This window comes from Epinephelus lanceolatus, chromosome 12, assembly GCF_041903045.1.
Source record: "Epinephelus lanceolatus isolate andai-2023 chromosome 12, ASM4190304v1, whole genome shotgun sequence".
NCBI classification, from domain to species: domain Eukaryota; kingdom Metazoa; phylum Chordata; class Actinopteri; order Perciformes; family Serranidae; genus Epinephelus; species Epinephelus lanceolatus.
Genome location: NC_135745.1, coordinates 15874903 through 15895275, shown reverse-complemented (window position 1 = coordinate 15895275; position 20373 = coordinate 15874903). Strand labels below are relative to the sequence as shown.

Below are 20373 nucleotides of genomic sequence, written 5' to 3'. Positions count from 1 at the left end.
CTCGAGTCAGTCTTGGCCAGAGATGGCGCAGCACAGCACAGCATGGAACAGAGCAGTTAGCTGTGGGCCTGGCCTGGTTCTAGCCTGGGTTGGCCTAGTTGAGACAGAGTTTTGGCTATTTGTGGCCTGGCTGAGCAGTCAGTTTGGCCACAGACACACACATGGCCTCTCTTTTTTTTTTCCACTGGGTTGATTAATCAGACCCACCCACCCCCATCTGATGCATACAAAATAAAATGACACACTGTATATAAAAGTTCAAACACACTTTTGACCACAGCCATTTCCTCCACTGACGAGGTAACACCACAAAGTAATACCAAGAAAGTAAGATTTCAAATACTGATTTTCATAGAAAGAAAAAGAAATAAATGAGGATGATGCCATGAGTTCATGACACTATATATTCTCTACAGACTCCCAACCCCCCCAACATACATACATTAATGCAAGCTAAGATTGTTATATCTACTCCATATGTTATCAGCTCGAAGAAAATTTGGAAGAAACTGATGAGAGAAAGGATTGCTATGTTGTAATGAGTTTTTTTTTCTCCATGAAGACAGGTTCAGCCTCTTAATTCGGCAGCTGGTAGGTGACTGTTAATATGACACAGGGGAGAGAGTACAGCGAGGTATAATGTATGGAGAAGGAGGAAAAAGACATGAAATGACAACTTAGCGGAGTAAACTCTTCCAGATTACCGTAACTGCATATCATTTTCATTGCTAAATCAAATCTAAACATATTTTGCATTTTTGGCTTTCTGTCTTTTACATATTTATACATCCCCACTGTAAACAGACTGTAAACAGTTAAGAGGTAATGACTAAGTACCTGGACGGCCTGCCGGTGTTTGTTGGTCTCCTCCGTGTCAAATTTACTTATTCTACACAAGGTCATAACGACATTTCAAGTCAGATGCAAAATACTGCACAGCTACAACTCTGTAAAAAGGTTGTAAAGAGGTAATAGTATGCAGTACCAAGGCTGTGATAACCATATAAATTTAAAAGGGTGCTCCATCTGCCGTTCTTCTCTCTCTAACTACTGAAATGGTTTATATGGTGACCTTGGAGCTACAAGGTTCCATCTGATGCAGTTTGCTTCCTGAAAGTGTTTATTCAAAATAGGGGCAATAAATACAACTTTTACTGCTCCTTTGTGCAGAATTACCATAATATACTGTAACTGTGAGGGGTTGATAGGGTGGCTGATAAGTATAAAGACTCAATGATTACCTCTGGAGGTGCTGAGATATCTGGCTTCACTCTACAGCCTCTGGTCTTCTGTAAAGCCTCGTCTCATCGGCTATCATTTTTTTAACTGCTCAAAAATGTAAGGCAGAGATAGAAGAGGGTGACTCTTTATTTCACACAGAACCTCTTTACTTTGACTATCCAATAAAGCATATGTGCCCTTAAGACAAGATGAAAAATAAAATGTCGAAGCAATTCCTGGTGGTTGCTGAAACAAGTTTAAAAGAGTCATGTACTATTCAGTGTCCCTTAAAGGTTCAGTGTGTAGGACTTAGGGGGATATATTGGCAGAAATGGAATATAATACAATAACTATGTTAGCGTATAATTGCTTGAAAATTAGAAGTGTGTTTTTTGCCTAAGAATTACCTGTTTATATCGACACAGGGAGCAGGTCCTTGTCTATGAAGAACACCATGTTGCACTGCTATGTTTCTACAGTAGCCCAGAATGAACAAACCAAACAATGGCTCTAGATAGGGCCATTCATGTTTCGCATTGTCCTCCATAGTTAGCAGCCTTTCTGTCAGTCTAAATAGGCTTTAGATGGACCATTCACATTTTTGCCTCGGCCTCTGTAGTGGTCATAAAAACACGGATTTCTAAATGTGAAACTGCTTGATTCAGTGGTTTTACTGGTTTAAATCACCAGTTTAATTTGTTTTGGAGAGGAAAAGACCTCTGCTGAACTCCTGAACATCTGCATCTTATGTTATCAGAGGAGAAATTGTGAGCACTGATTGGCAGGTATTAGACTAGAGGCCCATCGCTTACGAGTTTAACAGCGCAAAAAAAATGAAACCTGTTACAGCTTTATTCATTGTTTCTATCAGTTTTAATCACCTGGTCTGTCTGATTTGGAGAGGGAGAGACATCTGCAGATAATTCAACTCCCACTTAAAACCTCTTGAACAATGAACATTGCAGGAAATCTAACCGGGAGAAGTTCCAGCTGGTTGCAATCTGCAATCCTCACCACTAGATGCCACTAAATCACCCTAAATCCTACACACTGTTCCTTTAAAGAATTAAAGCTGACAAATGGTTACATTAGTGATGGAACCTTATAAATCCAACCTCAGTATAAAATAAAGATTGATCTGCCGCTGTGGAGGCTAATCAGCACATGATTGTCACCATTAAAGGTGAAGTTGTGTGAGGGTTCATTGAAGAGTGCAAGCCAATCTCTCTCACAAAGTTCAGTGTGCAAACATGAACCATTTCTACAACTGGTGGAAGGGGCTGGAGGTCAAATTGTTTCATGTAGAGGTGAACGTCAGAAGAAATGGCTCACATAAGTTGGCCAAAACAGAATTCTTGGGCTCACTGCTCATCAACAGCCAATAAGATGTCTGATTGTTTTCTATATGGAGAATGCAAAATGGAGCCAAATGCAGCCATTCAAAGTTTTTAGTTCTCTATAACTATGAAATAAATGTCTTCAATCCTGGGTCAGTGGTTGCATCCATAGTTAACACTGAGACAACTTTTTTCTATGAGTAAGGCTTCTTTTTTATACTATCTTAATTATAATAAGTCATCAAAATATTGATATCAGGAAAGAAAAGAGTAAATCATTTAATGGTTCAAACTGCAGACAGGTACATTCACACTGCTTTTTGCAAGCTGACCATAGTGTGAATTTGGTCTTGGTTGGTGTTGAGTAATTAAACAAAACTACGACTGCAGGCGCTGCGAGATCCTGTCGGCCATACAAATTTAATCTTCTCTCTTGGTGGAAAATAATTTGATAGTGGGGTGGTAGAGATTCATTAAAACATGTATAATAGCTGCATCAGTAGAGGTTAGAGGTTAGTAGCAACATTTTAAATGCTGATCATTATGAACCTGTGAGGTTAAAGGCCAACCACACGTACCACAGCTGACACAATATAATGAAAAAATCTCAGACATAAAATACCACCAAATATTCTGTTGCAGTGAACAAACCAGTATACTTACATATAAATGTACAAAGTACCATATGAGCTAGATAGAACCCTCTGTACCTTCATTTTGATATGTTAGACTACACTTGAACCTTCTCATCGCTTACAAAGTTCACAGCACAGCTCAGAGTGAGCAGCTGTTTGTTCTCCATCCATCATTTTGAATGTCGTCGACGTGCGAAAAAGGCAGTCCAGTCAGAAGACTGGAAGTCAAAGAAAGAGTTTCACACCAAACAGAGATATCCACCAAACAGATTTGCCCTTGCTGGATATTTATCATTTTGGAATGAAGCTCTTCAAATTTTCTAATTTAAGTCTACAACATCCACTTGAAAAACACCATCCATCGCTTTTCAAAGAAACTCAAAACGTTTCCAATAACGATCATGTCGCCACATACACATTAAAAAGTGAGTTTCACCCAAAACGCTGAACCTTTGGTCCACAACTCCTTATAAAAATACTATAAAATGTTTCTGAATGCCATTTTTTTTCATACGTTTCGGTATAAATATGGAAAAAAAATCTATACTACTGTGCAAGTGAGAGAAACAAATACTGTTTGACACTTGAGGGTAGGGGAGGTATCTTTTTGTACAAATTGCAGAAATTCATTGAATGAAAAAGTGCTCCCGCCGCACCTCGTTTCACAAACACTGTATACAGCATTGACCTCGTGTGAAATGTTAAGTATAGAAATGTATCATGATGATTAAAAATGACAGATGAGGAGAAGAATGAGCATACAGAGACGCTTGCTACCACTCCTTTCCTTTCCTCTCAGATGTGGCATGTACAAAACCTCTTCATCCAGACCACCTTATTGTCCACTTTTTACAAAAGAAGACACACCATAACAGTTTGTGTGTATTGGCACATAAGCATTGGCACTCTGGTCACTAACTGTACCACTTTAAGAAGCTCTGCCCCACTTAAATCAAGGTAGATCTTGAAAGCAATGGCCACTGGGCACGTTTTAAGTGAGAAAAAGGGATCAAAAAGTGCCAAATATATTTATAGTCCAAGCTGCCCTTTGCTGCAATACATCAAAACAAATAAGTCTTCAAAGATTTGTTTATGTGTGTGTTTTTTGCAATATGTGAGAGTCAGAAAATGCAAAATGTGTGGATTACAGGGAGGGTTGCTGTAGGTCACTGTACTGCATCACACTGTATAGGTTTGTACAAGGAAATAACTTCAAAATGACCCAAATCTCCATTTGCACTTATTTACAGAGATGGGGTGGGAGGGAAATGTGATGCAGGGAGATGATCCAAGAGCAAGACGAGGATTGCAGGAAGAAAAAGGTTCCTCTGTTCCTCCTTAAGCTCCTGGCGCTCTTCTTCTTCCTGTCTTCAAAGTGCTCTTCTTCTCTTTTTGTCTCTTTTCTCTTGATTGTGGCTCTCGCTGTTGCTTTCAATGGAGCATAAACACTGCACGCAACAGAGGGTTTGCGCAAATGTGTGTGAATGTCGCTTTGCATGTTGTATGTATTGCTGCTAACTGTATTATATGCGATGCTGCTAACTGCTGTGCATTGTTGTGATGTTTTATTGGTTCAGAAAATGAACCAAATTCCATGCACTGGATGCAATGGAATCTTAAAACTGAATCTCAAATGTTTATGTATTTTTTATTTTTTTGTGTTTTTGTTTTATGTGTAATAAGTACTGCAGCTGCAAAAAGCAAGTCAAAGAGTGTGTGTTTCTCAAACATGAGTCTGCATCCGCTGTGTGTGTCTTTGGGAATAGTCAGAGGGTGGAGACGAATACGAGAAGCGAGTGGCGGTTCCATACTGCCCCAGCCCTGTTTCAGGACTTTGCTGTCCAGGCCCGGGACCCGGCCCTGGCCCTGGCCCGGTCCCTTGTCCTGTTGGATACATCTCATAGGCTGGTCCCTCTTCTATGGGCGGAGCAAAGCCCATTCGGTAGCTGGGATACTGGGAAGGGTATCCGTAGTTGTCGTAGGCCAGCTGTGTTGTGCTGTCCAGCAGGCCGCAGTCTCCGGGGTATTCTCCAGGTGACTGAAGAGCTGGATTGGGAGGTGCTTGCTGGCTCTGCGCCACCCTGGTGAAGGTGTTGAACTGAGCATAGGTGGCATGGGACATCCTGGAAGGTGGGCGAGGGTCATAGCAGCCTGCCCTTGAACCTGGCACTGCACTGGGGGGAACAGCACCACTGGCGCCAGCTGGGGGTCCGCTGGAGGTGGCACCGGCTGGTCCGCTGTTTGGGTTCGGGGAACGGAATTCGCCCTGGTAGTGGATGGCACGGGACTGGGGGCGCGCCTCATCATGGGTGGTGGCTCGGACATTGTAGTAACCATTTGTTGGATCCTGTGATCAGAGGGGAGAACATTAGTTGGATATTATGCGAAGCAACAACATTTTGCTAAGTGGTAAAAACACCTAAGCCTAGCTAAGGCCAAGCTTGGCCTTGTATTACTACATACTTCTTTCACTGTATGTACAATATATTGTTAGTCACAGTGCAGGCTGGTATGGATGGTGATGTCGGTGCAGTTGGTGACGTGCTGTTGCTCATGCTATGTCCAAAATGTAATGGCGTGTGAGTGACGCAGCCCACAGTATGTGTATGAACACGAGACATAATGATACAACTTCATTTTACCAGAATAACCACGGTTTCCAATACAAGGTGAAAGGAAGCTTACCTGGGGAACAGCTAATTCTGGAATAAAGGTTCTACTAGGCTGGTGTCACACCATATATGTTTGAAGCAGTTTGTTTCCTCCTTTAGTTTGCATAGTTTGTGGTAGTGAGAACTACTCACTACTACTCCTTATAACCTCAAAACACAAGGTTTGAGGTTATAAGGAGATTTTCGCACCACTCCAGATTAAAGAAACCAAAATAAAGGCTTGATCACGGTCTGAGCAGAATCCTGCAAATGATGCAAAATCACCAACATCTGTACTTGTGAATTCAGTGGCACAGATTGTGAAAAAAATGGTATTATTATAAAAATCAAACTTTTAACCGCAGTACAAATGCTGGACCTGAGGAAAAAGTAGGAACTTGTAACTGATACTTAATGATGAATATGACCACAAAGTTCATGACATATGATATGTCAGATTGTCTGTGCACCATGCAGGATAAAATATTCAAGATGTTGCAGAAAAAAAAAAAATCCAAAGTCAAAATGCTAACATGAGCTGCCATCTCACCTTGAGCTCGTACTCCTCCCTGGTGTCGCTCTCGCTCCTGATGTCCTGCTTCAGGTCCATGTCGTCTTTGAATGGCTGAGTGGAGGGAGAGAGGGAAACAGAGGGCAGAAACTAAACCATCAAACAACGAAACACACACACGGAAAGAGGGAGGGTGAGAAAGGAAAGGAGGAGGAAGAGAGGGAGGGGAGAGGAAAACAGAGTTTCAGGTTTTTCATCCCAAGAGAGTGGAAGACGAGAAACGGTTATTTATTGGAAAAAAGGTTTCGGACCGAACTTTATAACCGCTCCAAATGAGCGACGCCGATTTGATTCTCCAGGTCTTCCCGGGGTGAACGCTTTTCTAAAAGGAACACAATGTTAAAGAGAGTGTGTGTATGTGTGTGTTGCAAGGTTGTTTGTGCATCTATCGCATGTATAGGTGCTTTCTTGTCTGTCCATCTTCTTCATCCTTATATATGAGCAGCGCATTATGTGCTTTCTTGATTTTGGGTTGAGTGTGTGCGTTGTTGATGTTTTTCTTGTGTTTATTTGCAGACAAGCCTTGGGCATCTGTTTTACTCTGTGCGGATGTGTGTGTGTACTTTCAAGTGCGAGTGTGTGTCTCTGCCTCTCCTGCCACGTCGCCCTTTGTGTCGGTGTATCTGTACATTTAAGCCCATTGACCCATACGCCTCCTCTCCACGGCCCCCGGTGACTCAGATGGGTGTTTACTCACGGAGTACATGGCCTTGACCATCCGGGTTGCTGTGGAGACGTCGGCTGCCTCCTCCTCCAGGCTGTGGGTCTCTTTGTTGACTGTCTCTACCTTGATGTCTGGTTTACCGAGGGTGACACCTCGGCGACCTGGAAGAAAAACACAACCTCCGGTCATACTCTGGGTCAAGATAAATTATTGATTTATTTTTAGAAAAGAAACAAAAACAACACTTTATTCTGTTTAATGCTGTTTTCATCTGACTTGTCTTGTCCACTGGCCTTGTTTCCTTTATTTTCTTCAGTATTTGGCTGGAGCCTTTCCCAGCTGACACTGGACAAGAGGTGGGGTACACTCTGGACAGGTTGCCAGACAAGGCTGACACATACAGAGAAACATTCACACTCACATTCACACCCATGGGCAATTTAGAGTCACCGACTAATCTAATCTGCGTGACTGTGGGAGGAATCCAGAGAACCTGCAGAGGCCCCACACTGACATGGGGAGACCATGCAAACTCCACACAGAAGGGTCCTGAACCCTCTGGCTGTGAGGCAACAGTGCTAACCGTGCTAACAGCGCACCACCATGCGCCCCAGACTTTTGATTGTTGATGATCATTTATTTTAATCCACACATTTGTACTGAGAGCCAATATTAATTTTATGCTATTTTACTAAGTTTAAAGCAGCTAAATGGCATTGGTGACTCCTAGTGGCAGTTTAAAATAGACACTGTGGGATTGTCTCTTTTTCCTAAAAGCAAAAACTTCTGAAACTGAGAGATGTTATCACCACATAAAAAACTCTGCATATAGGGGCTTTAATTCTGCATTGAGTCATTTAGTCTCAAATACCAGGAAAAGGTATCTAAGGACTTTATCACTCAGAAATCATACATAATAAAGTAACATCAATGAGCTGTAGACTGCTCAACAATTACATATTTTCTCTTGAGTTTTTTGGTGGAGCAGAAGGTGGCAGAGGTGGGGGACTTGAGTCACATGACTTGACTCAAGTCAGACTTTAGTTGTAAATTTAAAGACTGGAGACTTGCTCAACTAACACTGATTAAAATTCTTGACTTTGACTCAGTGTTCATGACTTCAGACTTGACTTAAACTTGAGACAGATGACTCAAAAGGACTTGACTTTGATATTAGATATTTGCATTTTTCTTAACACTAAGAGGTTAAGTTTTGTTTTTGTTTTTAGTGCAATGTGCGCAGACCTGGCAACCTACTAGGATGTGGCAGACCAACACGTGGCAGCTACCACAAAGAGGACTAGTCTAAAGGTAGTAAGAAGTGGTAGATCTGCAGCTCAGAAATCAGTGGCAGGACCACCACAACATCCAACTTCATTTGTCATTCCAAAACCCACAAAGAAAGGTACGTAATTGTGTCTTTGTTGCTTTCTTATTAGTGTATTGAATCATTGCAATTTCACATGACTTGACTTGTGACTTGCCTGACCCGAGCAATGACTTGACTTGTCTTGCTTAACTTATAGTAGGGACTTGACTTGGTTGATTCTCACCACAGTAACTTGGGACTTGCTTGAGACTTGAAGGTTAAGACTAAGACATTCATCCCAGTTTTCTCTTAAAGGTATACTTTACAGGAATTGTTGGCTACTGTTTGTAAACAGTATCTCCTGGGAACGTGAAAGCCAACCCAAGCATGTCCACTTGGTGTTTCACCTCACTATATATATATATATATATATATATATATATGTATACTGTATTTTTTTTTTTTTTGGCAGCGATCTTCGTAGCTTCTCCTTAAATGTGTGCCACCTGGCTGCTTTTTATAAAGCTCTTACCTTACCTGCGCGCTGTGACCAGAAATGTCCTGAACACAACAAAAGAAGAAGAAAATAAGAAAATAGAGGCACAGGGCAGAGTCTCTGCAGATAAATTCACCACTGCACACTTCCAGTTTGTCATAAGCGATGACTGAGAGGGATTACTTTTGTAATGAGTCTATACAGTGTTGACTTTTTTTTTTAAAAGATATTTTGGGGGGCTTTTTAGCCTTTAATGTATAGGACAGACAAGCGTGAAGGGGGGAGAGAGAGAGAGGGAGTGACATGCAGCAAAGGGCCACAGGCTGGAGTCGAACCCGGGCCGCTGCAGCAACAGCCTTGTACATGGGGCGCCTGCTCTACCACTAAGCCACCAGCGCCCCAGTGTAGACTTTTTCAAGGAAAATCCTGCATAGTATACCTTTAAGTTTCTTGTTTCAGTCATGGTCAACAACTATGCAACAGAAAAAAAGACACAATATTCTGAGCAAAAGATGAATCTTCAGTAGTTTATGCCCTTTTCAGCCACGCACCTTGTTACTGTGCTTACATGTGTGGGCAAATTTACATGTTTGTCTCATATTTGATGAGCACCAGCATCACTTTAAAGTGATGATGGCAATCTTATTAGGATCTAGTAATATTTCTGTAACGTGGTTTAAGTCTGAACTGAGTGCTGTCACATTAACATAATAGCAACAGCAGCGCACGGTTAAATATGCATAGGTAGGGATTAAACATATTTGATGTCATTTCATTAAGAGGCTTTTAGTTAGACTAGTTATGTAGGAGTTATGCAGCAGAAACTGGAATTTTAGGCTAGTAAAGCAGGTATATTTCCCTAGTAAAATTGCCTTGTGTAACCTGAAATGATAATACTACTCATTTAAATCTATCCCTAGCACTGAGCAGTCAATATTTGTCAACATGAACAACTCTCTTCCAAAAGCTGAGACCTTAAAAGTAAAGATTTAAATCTGTGAAGTCTGGAGCTGCAGCATCGCACAACAAATGAGAGACAGCTTATCTGGAGCTGCAACGATGTTTGTTTGAGTTTCTATTTCCAAATGGTATCTTTTCTGTAGTGGTGTTATCAGCTCTGAACCAGAAAATATACTCTTATCCCCAGAAAATCCCTCTGGGGACTCTGCCAGTCACCTTCATTGTCTTTCCCAATTCTTTATTTGCTGTGGAGCAGCTCAGAATGAAACAACTTAAAGACACCACATGTTCTTAGCTCCCTGGTTTGCAGAAGTGTGGTTTGTGCTCATAAATGCTAATTGGATTTGCCTTTGGCTGTAGAAATAACATATAGGAATTCATCATTTAAATACTATTTGCCTTTAAATGCTCTTGTTTTCTGCCCTGTTATTTACGTACTTTATCGGGTGTACAAGTGGCACATAAATACAGTTTATTTAAAAAATAATCATACAATTCCATGTCCGCAGAATGAAAAGGGTACAGTAGGCGTTTTAAGGCAGTTTGCCATATTATATGAATATTCATTAATCTCATTTGAATAAAATGCTATACAGCTGGCATATGTTCCTTTCTTCGAACGTGGAGAAGCAGAATGACAGATAGGGTGAGTGGATGAAAGAAAGACTGATAGACACATACAGTATGTGTGTGTGTGTGCCCTACACACACACACACACACACACACACACACACATAGAGAACCACTGTGTGCACTTACTGCCTTTGCGTTGGCGGTACAGGAAGAAGGCAAGCGCCAGTAGAAACATAAGCAGCAGAATGGAGGAGCCCACCGTACCACCGGCGATAATTCCCACCGGAACGATATCTGAAACAAACACAAGCATAGAAGTGTCAGGGTTGAGGGACAGCTGCTGCCTCATTGTTACAGAAACTTGCACGGATCTTGTGTCGTTTAAGTATAAATCGTGTGTCCTAGCTTAATATTAAGTCTCCGAAGGCTGCTTAAATGTTGATAAGGCATGCAAGTCAGACAAGGGATAAAAAAGCTCTCTCTCTCTCTCTTGCTCTCTTTCTCTCTCGAAGATATTTTGGTAGATTTTCTGAAGCTTGCGAAATCTGACAGCTGAAAGAATAAGAGCCAGATAAGACTGACAGAGCATGAAGAAATAATTTTCTCAATGTAATGTGACATACCAAGTCCTCACAATAAAATGCGTAACCATCTAGAATGGACTTATAACACTCTATCTATCTTCTGTCCTCCAGTGGAGGCCACTGTGTAATAATCTTGCTCAAGGGCACTGCAATTCGTGAGAAGGAGAAGAGCAACATACTCAGGGACATTTAAGATACTGTGTGCAATTTTCATTGTAAACAAACACTGTTTAGCTTGCACTCCACATTTCTCCGTAGAATGTGTTACAAACATGATGAATACATTTCTTTCCTCATATAACATTAGGAAACCTGCACTGATTATGTCCACGCCTGCCAGCTTCATGTAGAAGTTCTTCCCTGGTGTACTGCCGTAGAAGACTGTGTATTATGCTACCTGTGTGCTTGTACTTTTACTTAAAGGTCTAAGAAAGAGGTTGAACGTGTTTCTTATCGTTTAGAATATTAGCAAAGACTTTGAAGGTCCAATTTGTAGGATTTAGGCGTATCTATTGGCAAAAATTGTATATGATATTCATATGTTTTCGTTCGTTTATCATCACCTGAAAATAAGAATCACTGTATTTTCATTATCTTAAAAAGAGCCCATTATATCTACATACAGAGTGGGTCCTCTTTCATGGAGCCCGCCACCTTGTTCTACAGAAGCCCAGAATGGACAAACCAGACACTGTCTCTGGGTAGGCCATTTGCATTTTCACTTTTCGTGTCCAAAAAGTTTCAGATCTGCAAACGCACCACTAGATGTTACTAAATCCTAAACACTAGACCTTTAAGGTTTTAAAAACATTCATTGTTTACATGAGCAGTCTTCTTCTGCTCTTTTTTTTTTAAACATAATGCTAATTTTTTAAGGTCTTTAAATGGTCTCTAAGGGTCCAGTGGCCAACTGCAGTACTGCAATAAAAACATTCCCTGTGTGCTAAAAAACATTTTCTTCATGGACTGCCATTATAAAAGTGATACCTGTAAAAGTGTGGAAAGCACAACTTAAATGTCAGTCTTTCTTTTATGAAGCTTTGGACCATGTAGATTTATGATTGTAATGTTTCTCTTTTTTTATGTGCATGACAACAAAGCACAATGAAGCAAACCAATTTTTATTAGAATGAATGGGTGCCATCTTAGTATAGAGTGTAGTGTGTAAAACCCTTACTGTGGGTAGATTTTGACTTGTGTTTGTGACAAATATTATTTGCCATAATCACTTTGTTTGCTGCCATCAACTTATTTGTCATTTAAAGTGGAAAGAGACAATTAATTTGGTTGCTCCACTGTCCTCCATTTCCACTACTGGGGACAGTAACTGCAAAGAACTTATCTCTTTGGTAACTAAGGATAGCCACCAACAGCTACTAGGGAAAACAAAAGCACTGTCGTTTTCCTTTATCTCATAAATCAAGCCTTAATTTTCCCAGGAGATTGTACCCAAGGGTGGACAGAATTGTATAATGAAAGCGAGGTTTATAGGGAGCCAATCTAAATCTATCAATCTGCTCATCTAAATCTAAATCAAGAACCAATCTAAAACCATGACATTTTGCCATCAACATTTACTTTATAATGATAGGTTCAACCAAAAACAATTGTCTATTTGCATTTCAAAGTGGAGCAACCACTGATGACATCATGTTAATGATACTTCAGACGCTGGTGCCCAGCTCGATCTGCTCTATTACGGTGATAAACGCTATAAAAGAGACTGTGTAACAAACCATGACATGATACACTGTCATATTCAACTGACACCCACAGTCGCAGTTATTTCCCCCCTTTTGGGTTTTTCCATACCCGTCTCCTCCAGTGTGATGATCATGGTGCCGGGTCCGAAGGAGTTCCAGGCGGTGCAGTTGTAAGGCGAGTGGAAGTCAGACTCCATGACGTTGTTGATGGTGAGGGTGGAGAGGACGGCCCCGCCCTGGGATGGTGGTTTACTCTGCTCCACGGTGTACCTCTCCATCAGGGTGCCCTTCTCCTTCTCCCACACGTTCTCCTTCCAAGCCCAAACCTTAAACACAAAATTTAGAAGGATTATTTAGCCTCTAGATTTTTTCAGATGACTGACATGTTGGTCCTGAACTTGATGAAAAAATAAAGAGGAGGATGGAACTATACATCTGTATCAAGATGAGCTGCTGCATAATGTATATAGATATGTCAGTCCCTTTTGAGCCAAAGTGTAGTCTGAGATCCTTATAGAGGGCTCTCCTGATTTTTTCAACAACTTACCTGATTACCAAGAGTGACTCGGACTGCCTTACGAATATCTAAGGTTAACCAAGTTGGTACTTGGTAACTTTAAAATCTCTTGGCAAAACTTATTCATGAAAGTGTTTTTATAGTTTTTCTCCTTGTCTTTTATTTACTTTATTATCTACCTATACATTTAATCTTAACAGTCTTAATCAGGTTACAAAGTGCACTGGGGAAAGGTGTAAAAGGAGCAGTTTGTAGGATTCAGTGGCATCTAGTGGTGAGGATTGCAGATTGCAACCAGCTGAAACTTCTCCCACGTGCCAAGTGTGAACTTCCAGTTAGGATTCCTTCAGTGTTCATTGTTCAGAGGGTTCTTACCATGAGCCACAGATTACAAATCATGTTCCAAGTCGGTGCAATTTCGATGCTGTTCAGCTTGCTTCATCTTTTTTCTCTGACAAGGAGGTTTTTACTTAGAGCCAAGTTATCTGCAGAGGTCTCTTGCTCTCCAAAGCAAACAGACCCAGTGATTTAAACCAGTAAAAAAACCCAGAATAAATCAGTTTGATATTAAAAATCAGTGGCTTGTCGCTAACTATGGTGGCCAATGTGAAACATAAATGGCCCTCTCTAGAGCTAGTGTTTGGTTTGTTGGTTCTGAACTTCTGTAGAAACACGGTGGAAAAAATCTCCGACTCTGTGGACGAGGACTTGCTCCCTAAATAGATAAAAACGGCTCATTCTAAAGTGAGGAAATTTTCACCCTATTTTCAGGTGATTATAATCTAAAGACCACATACGTATATTATATTCCATTTCTGCCAATAAATCTTTATTGGATGACTAATGTGTTTAGACTTAAACAGTCTTGATCAGGAAGTAAAATGCACTGTGGACAGGTGTTCAGTTTAAAACTTCATATGATGTAATGTGATATAGGTCACATGACCTCTTCACATACTTTTTTAGTATGACCAACACCGGTTTTTGACCCAGTGCAGTAAATGTAAATGTATTTAAAAAGTGAAATATAAGTTTATACATAACACACTTAGTATGTAATCCGTGGTTACAGACCACTAGAGAGTACTTTGTAGGCAAAACCTGCTCTCAACCTCACTTTGTGTGATCTGCCACTTAAACGGATTGCATTAAAATGGTAAAGCAGGTGTACATCAATATAGGATTCAGATAAGATCAAAGGCTTGGTACATCTGTACACTAAAACATTTGCAAATCTATAAATCTGTTCCTAATCAACACAGCAGGAAAAGTCCTTCAAGCTGATGGGATAGCTAGCATGCAATTTCCAATATGTTTCGTTTGTTTGATTTTTATCTAAACTCCACTCCTTACTGCTGCAATCACCCGATTTCCCCTCAGGGATCAATAATGCTAATTTCACTTTATCTTATCTTATGTAGTATTAACCACAATAGACTCACATCCAGACGCAAAACACACACACACGCACATAATCACAAGTAAACATTCAGCAAACAGATGGGCTGGTGTTAAGAAAGGTTAAGAGAGACTAAAGCGAGTCTGGGCAGGAAATACATTCTAAGCAAAACAAATTATATTCTCACACCTTGGTAACTATCTACTTTTTTTCTCCTGGTACAGTATGTGCCTAATTAAAGTTTGTGCAGCAACTTTTCAGGCCAGGAAAGAAAGAATTTCCTCACAAATAAATCAGAACAGACACACACTCACACACATACACACACAGTGCAGCGAGTGTACATGAGCGATAAAAACTCAAGCAGGTTTTTCTACTTAAAATCTGCTGAGGTAGAAATTTGAGGGTATTAAATATGGAACATGGCGATATCAAATATACATAGAGCCATATGTTGGGCTAATGTACCTTTTAACCTGGTTTTGAAAAAAAAATGAACAAGAAGAATGTGATCATGAGTGGATGAGGGAGAAATAAAAAAAAAAATCTTCTGCTTTTTTTTCTCTCCGACAATCTTACATAATGCGTCTTTTCTGTCTCCACAGTCTGCCTCTCAAAATCCCTCACTTTCTTTTTTCTCACAATGATTTAGTTGCACCACCTCTGTCTGTATTTCCGTCTCTCTCTTTCAGTCTCTCATTGCCTCTTTTACACACACACACACACACACACACACACACACACACACTGTACACACACATACACAGCATCATACTCCATTTCTTATAAGTCCTTGTGTCTCTGCATTAAGCCGAGACTATAATGTCGTATCACATTATACGCTCTGAGCTCTCTGCCAGTGCAGCAGGGGGCTGAAGCTTCCTAAAAGCTCTGATTTCTGTCATGTCGGCACTGCACAATTGGATAATTGACGCTGAAAGGTACAGAATTTTACTCTCCCTTCATCTCTCCCCCTCTCATTTCAATCTGTTTTACCCCCTCGCCCTCTCACACTCATTCTAGCCTTCAAACTCAAATGTCGTTACTGGATTTATCTCCATTTTCTTGCTTTTTTTGTGTGATTTGTGAGCATCCTGGTAATTCCCTTTTTTAAAAGCTTTATGGCACATACCGTACCACTCATTTTGCAACTTATATAATGCACAGACACTTTATTTTAAACTGCAGTTTGATCTAGTATTGCACTCAGCAGCTTTAAGAAAGGCAGGAATGAAAAAAACAGCGTACAGTTCTGCAGTTACGGCACATTCAGGAGGATATTCCATTACAGTTTGCTGGTGAGGCAATCTGTGTGAACGCTTGCTTATAGAGAAAAGATGGTTACCACTTTGAAAGGGATCACTGGGTTGGAACATTTTTAGCAGGTTGGTTCAATTCATACTAAAAACAAGATGGTATGGATGTTGCACTGACCCTTTCATAGTGTAGATAACTATTACTATAAGCACCACTCGAAGCCGTGTTCTCATTTTCTCATGAATTCTTGTACCTTATCTGCAGCACTCCAACATTTCAGTGGAACATGTATACAGTACTCTGTCTCCTTTTTCATTTCAACCAAACACTTCAGCAGCTGTTTTTGATGAGTCACACCTTCCACCACAGAGGAGGAACAGATCGTTCTAGCATGCTTGTGACACAGTTGGAGAATAATGCCACTTTCGCCAATCGTTTAACCCAAGCTGAAGAGAGAAAATAGAAATCATTTTGTTTTCAGGGCGGACAAGGAGGTGTTGTGATCAGGATTCTGTTTGAGGCAGATGCAATCTGAAAAGGTCGAGCACCTCTGCGGCAGATTACAACTTCCAAGGATAGACTTACAATCTTATCAGGTGGGGGGGTGCTGGCAATGTAACACTTGATCTCTCCTCTCTCCCCTCTGACAGCGTACTGGACTGGATCACTGGAGATGATGGGAGGGCCTGAGTGAGTGAGGCAGGATGAGAGAAGGAGAGATGGAAAATACAGAGAGAGATAGAAGATTTACTTCAACAAATCATAAGGTTTGAGAAGTAACAACAAATCAACAAGTCATTACGATATCAACCCTTATGATAAGAACCAGAGACCACCAGTGAGAAGACTTTGAAATATATTTAACAACACCATAGGTATGCTCTAAGATTTTTAAAGAAAATCAGAACAGAGCCAATTAGAAGTTTATACATGAGATTAAGAAAAATGACCAAGTGCTAGAATCCATTCAATGAATAAAGCTGATAACTGTGGATGAGATGAAAATAGTCACACAGGTTGTAAAATCCCTTGCTTTAGGACCTATTCACACCACCCTTTAAATCAACATTTCAAATTTCATGTGGTGCCATCGAATAGAGTTCAGCTTTGGTGAACTTGGAACCCCTGTGTCCATGCTCTTTATCAGTTGTAAATCCACCCATGCATTATCTGTAACTGTTTTCTGTTTACAGGATTGTTGGGGCCTGAAAGCAATTCCAGCTGACATTAGGCAGGAGGGGGCTACACCCTGGACAGGTCGCCAGACTATTACAGGGCTGACACATTGAGACAGACAGCCATTCATGCTCACATTCACACCTACAGGCTATTTGGAGTCAACAGTTAACCTAATCTGCATGTCTTTGGACTGTGGGAGGAAGCCGGAGTACCCTGAAAAAACCCACGCTGATGCAGGGAGAGCATACAAACTCCACACAGAAGGGCCCAAGCTGTCCGGTGGGTTCAAAACCAGAACCCTCTTGCTGTGAGACAATAGTACACCTTGTTTTATGCTGTAGCTGATGTGCAAACAAAACGTTGGTGGTATGGCGGCAGCAGTAACACCATGAGGAAGCTGCAGAAAGACTCAGCGGCTGATTTCCCTCAACATATCTAGCAAGGACACATAATTGTTGCTCATATTGCACAATGAATGAAAGAACTTAGACCCAGCAACTGCACAGCAACAGACTCCCATTCAGTTGTGAGTCAAGGCGAAATAAAGGTTAACTTGATGTAAGTATGTGCAGAGACCACCACTGCTAAGTGACAGAATGTAAACACAGTTGCTGTGGGAATTATACAGCATGATCAAGTATGATGCCTTTAATGTTAAATGGGTGAATTCTGATGCTGAAATATGAATCATAACCAGCAGCACCACAGTTAACCTAATGTGTCAAGTTATGTATAGAGCCAGCTTGAGGACCCAAAACAATACAGTGATCATATTAGCTGTGTTCCAATAACTTTGCTCTGCTGCAGTATGAACAGTTCCACAAAAAATATGCATCGTGGTTTGTAGCCAATGGTGTGAAAGGAGTGGATGATGCAAATCCTTATGTCTGTATTATCTGTGTAAACATATCATCCAGTTCGTGAACAAGAGCTTTCAGCACCACGTATTTCGCAAGGACGTGCCGCTGAATGTCCCACCTAATCAGTTGGCGAAGATTTAAGGAGCATTTGTGAACTCTCTCTTCTGTCATTGTGTCTTTGGCAATTTAGTTTTGATTTATTAAGTAACTGCTGGTCTCTTGGGGAGAGAGTTTTGACATTGAAATGTTGGCTTTGGGCCTGTTCAGAGCTGAAAAATTAGCTGTGGGTTTGGGTCAGGCTTAGACTTGAATAAATCAGGCTGGGTCAACAGATATTCTAAGCCCAGGCAGTACTCTACTCTGTGCAGCCAGTGGCTTCAGCTTTTGGGGAGATACTGTACAGATACATACATGCATGCATAATGGAAAGAATGATTCTAGATGAAACAAACACATCATTGAGGTCTGTGTGGGTTCATTATTCATATCCCCGAAGCAGAGTTTTGCTGTGAGTAGGAAGATCTGTTCTACATGTTTTTAAAATTTTTGCAAATATCAGCACAGTTATTAATAGCAGCGTAAGTAGAGAGTAACTGACCGTTGACAGTGAGCGTAACTTCAGTCTCTCCAACTCCAATCCGGGGCACGATGGCCTTGCAGACATACTGGCCTGCATCGGCCTGGCTCACCGACTTCAAATACAGCTGGTTGTTGTTGCTGAGCACCTGGACACACATACACAAGTATAAGTATGCATGAGAAGTAGGAAGGTAGCTGTGTGAGGTGGAGATAGACAGACGGGGAGAGATGTTAAAAAGAGGGAGGGAGATCTATATTTAATTCATAAAACATGTTGATTTACTCAGCAGGCTCCATTAGTTTTTTCCTGGAGCTTTTCTTAACTTGTTAGGCATGAATTAAAGATTTAAGATATGAAGACTGAGTCTCACTTCTTATCGTGTGCTTTACAACTGAGCAAACATTTATGAAGTCTAGATCTTCAACATTAATATAGGCTGGGACTGGGTTTTTTGGAGGATTTGGCTAAAGTCCTAGGAATATGATTTATCCCAAGAATGGGGTAATGTATACCAGGAATACGCATCTTGCTTTGCCTGGGGCCACTTTTACACAATGAGAGGAGGCAAGGGACAGCTAATAAACATATATTAGTAATATTTATCTGATAAAATGAATAAACAATGCAAATCCAGTTGCAGCAGCCCCGCACAGGTCAGGTAGATGCAGGGGTTGTTTTTAGGATTTTAGGCAATTCAGGACCTCTATTGGGTCACGGGATCCTCCTCTAGCATTTTGATGCTTTTTTATGCACCCAGGCACATAATTTGCATTCAAAGTACAAAAAAAAGTGACATTTTAGTGAAATTAAAACTTAAATCGGTTGTGAATATAAAAGTAAGGCTTCAAGCTCAAAGGTCAGGGGAAGGCTTGATGGTTTGTTCTCACCATGCTGGAGCCCTTCTTCGTCCAGGTGAGGGTGAGAGGGGGGTTTCCAGACCACTTGCAGTTTAGAGTGACGTCTGAGTCCACATCTACCGTAACTGGCCTGGGCTCCACTACCAGTATTGGGCCAACTGAAAGAGCATATGTAAATTAAAACCCCTGTGCACAGACACATTTTAAAGATCCAGTGTGTAGGGTTTGGTGACATTTAGCAGTGAGGTTGCAGGCTGAAACTGAAATTTATCACATGTGCCAAGTGTATAGGACAACTATGAATGCTAATGACCCTATGCAGAGCCAGTGTCTTGGTTTGTCCATTCTGGGCTACTGTAGTACATGGCAGACTCTGTGGAAGAGGCCCCTTAATGTATGTAGATAAATGGCTCATTCTAAGGCAATGAAAAAACAACAATAGCTATTTTCAGGTGATTATAAACTAATGAAAACATAGTTTTAATATTATATAACATTTCTGCCAATAGATACCCCTAAATCCTACACACTGGACCTTTAATGAAATACAGACTTGTTAATTACCAAGTGGCTGCAACACTGTCTTTTTTAATAGAATACCAGCAATATCAAAAAGTGTATGTGTTTTACTTCAAATTTGGACCAAATTTTATGTAGAACTTAATAAGGTGTGTTCAGACCAAATGTGATCAATATTTTGACATACTGCAATTACATACAAAGTCAATGCAAAGATCAATAGACACATTCGCACCAGGAAACAAAAATAGATGTAAATACGTGTAAAAACTTGTTGAAATGTTTCAACTTAAGCAAAAAAAAGAATGTCACACTGTGCCTTGTGAACCTATCAGTGGTAAAATTCACCTGACTTTACAGAGAATCAGAAATGAAGGGCAAACTCATTGTCGCCATCTGTGGCCACCCGGCACTACAATTCAATGTCAGTATTGTACAAAGACAAAACAAAAAAGGGAGGGCTTGGAGAAAAGTGAGAGAAGCAGTAGACCTACATGGTA

At 40.7% G+C, this 20373-nt stretch overlaps 1 protein-coding gene across 2 annotated transcripts in view; it reads right to left on the bottom strand.

The window, feature by feature from the left end:
- Positions 1-4787: 4787 nt before the first annotated feature.
- kirrel1b (kirre like nephrin family adhesion molecule 1b) overlaps positions 4788-20373 on the bottom strand; it is an 83560-nt gene continuing 67974 nt past the window's right edge. Inside the window, exons 8-15 of one of the 2 annotated variants that reach the window (XM_033649952.2) lie at positions 19385-19512; positions 18516-18642; positions 16464-16564; positions 12815-13031; positions 10605-10712; positions 7113-7240; positions 6395-6505; positions 4788-5540 (exon numbers count right to left, since the gene is read on the bottom strand). In XM_033649952.2, the coding sequence (XP_033505843.1) occupies positions 4917-5540; positions 6395-6505; positions 7113-7240; positions 10605-10712; positions 12815-13031; positions 16464-16564; positions 18516-18642; positions 19385-19512 (1544 nt within the window). In that variant the 3' untranslated portion in view covers positions 4788-4916. The remainder of the gene's footprint in view (positions 5541-6394; positions 6506-7112; positions 7241-10604; positions 10713-12814; positions 13032-16463; positions 16565-18515; positions 18643-19384; positions 19513-20373) is intronic. The other variant, XM_033649953.2, reaches the window with a different exon arrangement.